At 46.6% G+C, this 3946-nt stretch overlaps 1 protein-coding gene across 1 annotated transcript; it reads left to right on the forward strand.

The window, feature by feature from the left end:
- Positions 1-1189: 1189 nt before the first annotated feature.
- On the forward strand, positions 1190-1807 carry LOC139832469 (uncharacterized). The gene is made up of 2 exons (XM_071822237.1): positions 1190-1392; positions 1495-1807. Exons 1-2 carry the CDS (start codon positions 1190-1192, stop codon positions 1805-1807), a joined length of 516 nt encoding a protein of 171 aa, XP_071678338.1.
- The last annotated feature ends 2139 nt before the right edge of the window (positions 1808-3946 follow it).

The raw sequence follows: 3946 nt of genomic DNA on the forward strand, positions 1-3946 counted from the left end.
GTAGCGAATAATCTCTGAATGCCGCAAAACATTGCGAAGGTAAGACCCCAGATCCGTTCTGGGCAGCGTGGCGCCGTCTCTGATGTCGGTTTGCTACTTTTTTCCGTATCAACAGATACGAAGAAAAATCCTAACGGACGCGTTAGGTACCCGATAAAATATGACTGGGACTTGACAGAATGGTAAGACCTTAAGCGGCACCTGTCAAAGTTTATACCAGTATCCCGAGATCATGTCCAGGGACGTGATCTTGAAGTAGGTTTTTGCGGATTGCCACTAGAGCAGTTAACTAGTACCTGATCCGTCAGATGAACTAGCCCCAACTACCATTATCCCTGTACAATATAGAATTGCGTATCTAAAGATATGTGATAAATTCGGCAGATGTACTGAATGACTAAAGTTGGAGATTTTCCCTGACTCTTCGATTCAAGCAAAATCTCGGGGGCTACTGACATAGGCATCCCCAATGGGCCTGCCGAAGATGGTACCCAGGGTTTACTGAAGGCCCATGACTCGAAGAATGAGAAGATTCGGAAGCCCAAGATGCTAGTAAGGAAAGCTAGAGTTGTATTAGGAAGTATAACTTGTAATCTTGCGGGACGGGTTAGAAACCCTCCCGGACTCTGTAACTTGTGTATTACGAAACGCTTGGCTCCACCTCCTATATAAGGGGGAGTCGAGGGACAAAGAGAGGATCGAAAATCTACTGTCAACATAACCCTAGTTTCATATTCATCGAGCACTTTTCGGCTGAAACCTTCGAGATCTACTTGCCCTCTACATTCAACGAAACCCTAGTCTACAATCCGTAGGCATTTACAAGTTAATACCTTGTCAACAGGTATGCAGGACATGCCAACGCACACGCAGCAAACAGGGGGCCCCACAGGGGCCAAGGAGTGAAATTCACCTTCCACCTCCACCCGCAATCACCAACGAAAACCGACATCAGTTGCAATTGGCGGCAAACCCAGAGAATGGTCCTTACATTGATACAAATGGAGCGGTGGCGATGATTCAGAAAGGCAGGCCTTCGAATAGGGTCCAAAAGGTGATTTCACGACAAGTATATATGGCAGAGAAGATGCCTCCACCAACGATCGAGTATCTGAATTGGTCAGGGTAGGATATCGGGTTCACTCAAGCGGATCATCCACCTCAAGTTCCACGGCCAGGGCAATCAGCTATGATCTTGCCAGCTGTGATTGCAGGATTCGATGTTTCGCGCGTATTCATAGATGGAGGGAGCAGTTTGAACCTTATGTTCGTAGACACATTGAGGAAGATGAACATATCTCTGTCCAACCTGAAACCAACAGACATGCGTTTCCATGACATTAAACCTGAGAAGCCGAACTATCCACAAGGGAAGATCGATCTCGACGTTCAGTTCGGAACTCGAGAGAATTACAGAAGAGAGAAGCTGGAGTTCGAAGTCATAGATTTTCCGTCACAGTATCATGCTCTACTGGGACGACCCGCGTATGCCAGATTCATGGCAGTGCCGCACTATACGTACCTGTTGTGGAGAAATCCTGGACCCAAGGGCCCAATCACGGTAAAGGGAAGTTTTGCTCTTGCAAATAAGTGCGACAAGGACATCCACAAGATGTCAGAAACTTTCGGGATGCAGGCAGAGTATGCAGCATCAAGATTAACAACTGATTACGATGTGTTACCTGGCGGAGGAAGGACACTGAAGGAGAAAACTTTCGACACCTCCAAAAATTCCAAGGAAGTACAGATTCACCCGATAGATCCTAAGAAGATGACAGCTATCGCAACAAATATGGATAGCGCATAGGAAAGCGCGCTCGTCGAGTTCCTCCGTGAGCGCTGGGAAATCTTTGCATGGCGTCCAGCTGACAAGCCAGGAGTACCTAGGGAACTTGCCGAGCACCCGCTTAACCTAGATCCACGAGCCAGACCAATTCGACAACCTTTGCGGCGCTTCTCCGAGCCAACCGCAAGGCTATGTTATATGAGATTAATCGACTCAGAAAGGCAAACTTCATCAAAGAACTGTACACTGAAGCTACATGGGTCGCTAACCCAGTGCTGCTCCCGAAGAAAAACACTAATGTCCTTCGCATGTGCGTCGACTTCACGTACCTCAATAAACATTGTCCAAAGGATCACTTCCCCCTCCCGAGGATCGATCAAATTATCGACTCCACGGGAGGATGCGAACGTCTTTCTTTCCTGGATGCGTACTCTGGTTACAACCAGATCCGCCTAAAAGAAGAAGATGAAGTCAAAACAGCTTTCATAGCCCCTTATGGCGTGTTTTGTTAAAGAACAATGCCTTTCGGATTGAAAAACGCGGGAGTAACTTATCATAGGATGATGCAGAAGTGTCTCGCCACACAGATCGGCAGGAACGTTCAAGTATACATTGACGATGTCGTTATAACAATGAAGCAAGGATCATCCCTGATCGATGATCTCAAGGAAACATTTGACCACCTCGACAAATTTTGCCTCAAGCTGAACCCGAAAAAATGTTCCTTTGGTGTTCATGTAGGAGAACTCCTCGTGTTCTTGGTATCAGCAAGAGGGATCGAGGCTAACCCGAAGAAAATTCAACCCATCGTCACAATGAGTAAGTCAACCAAGCTCAAGGAAATACAACACTTAACTGGACGAGTCGCAGCTTTAAGCAGATTCGTCGCCAGGCTGGGAGAAAAAGCGTTGCCGTTTTATGCGCTGATCAAGCAAGGGGAGAAGTTCGAGTGGAATGAAGAAGCAGACAGAGCTTTTGAATACCTCAAGCGCACAATCTCGACACCCCCAATACTGGTGGCTCCAAAGGATAAAGAACCTCTCTTACTATATATCACGGCCACACCTCAAGTGGTCAGCACGGTCGTTGTGGTGGAAAGAGAAGAAGAAGGAAAAATCCATGGAGTTCAGCGGCCGGTATACTTCATTAGTGAAGTTTTATCGCCATCAAAGCAACGCTACCCGCAGTATCAGAAGTTAGCATATGACCTGTTTACAACAGCAAGAAAGTTGCGACACTATTTTTCGGCACATCCAATAGTAGTGGTCAACGACGCACCTCTCTCCAACATCCTGAACAATCCAGAAGCTACATGTCGTGTCTCCCTCTGGAGAATAGAGCTTTCTCCTCGGGACATCACTTTTGAAAAAAGAAAAGCAATAAAGTCGCAGATCCTGCCAGACTTCGTGGCAGAGTGGATGGAGCTACAAAACACGGGACCTCCGGATTTATCAAGTACTTGGACCAGGAACTTTGACGGGTCCAAAAGATTGGAGGGAGCTGGAGCAGGCGTAATACTCGTATCACCTCAAAGCGACAAAATGAAGTATATATTGTGGATGACGTTCCTTAACGCGTCCAACAACGAGGCGGAATATGAAGTACTTATACATGGGATGAAGATGGCAAAGGCGTGCGGTGCCACTCGCCTTAAAATCTTTGGAGACTCTCAGTTGGTAGCCCAACATGTGATGAACAAGTGTGACACAGTCAATGACAGCATGATTGCATACAAGGAAGTCAACAATGAACTCGAGAAACTCTTCGATGGCTGCGAAGTTAACTATATCAACAGACTTAGCAACGATGAAGCCGATGTTTTGGAAAAAATCGGGTCGCAGTTCCTTCCGATACCACCTGGTGTATTTTGGGAAGAAATAAGTGAGAGGTCCATCAAGCCAAAGAAAATACCGAAGCAGCTGAAGAAACAGGAGAAACCCAAGAAAGACTCGGGGGCTCCAACGGAGCCAGAGGCAAATATATCGGGAGATGAGGAAGAACCACACGAAGTTATGATGGTGCAAGTCCCTTGGATGCAGGTTTATGTGGCATACATCACAAGAAAAGAGATACTCGAAGATCCGGTCGAAGCAAGGCGAGTCATCCGAAGATCCAAAGCTTTCACCATGATTAAGGGAGAATTATATAAAAGAAGCATAT

This window comes from Lolium perenne, chromosome 6 (assembly GCF_019359855.2).
Source record: "Lolium perenne isolate Kyuss_39 chromosome 6, Kyuss_2.0, whole genome shotgun sequence".
NCBI classification, from domain to species: domain Eukaryota; kingdom Viridiplantae; phylum Streptophyta; class Magnoliopsida; order Poales; family Poaceae; genus Lolium; species Lolium perenne.

Bases quoted from the DNA above. Each gene is read 5' to 3' on its own strand.
- LOC139832469 (XM_071822237.1), top strand. From the start codon at position 1,190: ATGATCTTGCCAGCTGTGATTGCAGGATTCGATGTTTCGCGCGTATTC. The intron at 1,393-1,494 runs GTTCGGAACTCG...CGCGTATGCCAG, and splicing joins AAGATCGATCTCGACGTTCA to ATTCATGGCAGTGCCGCACT.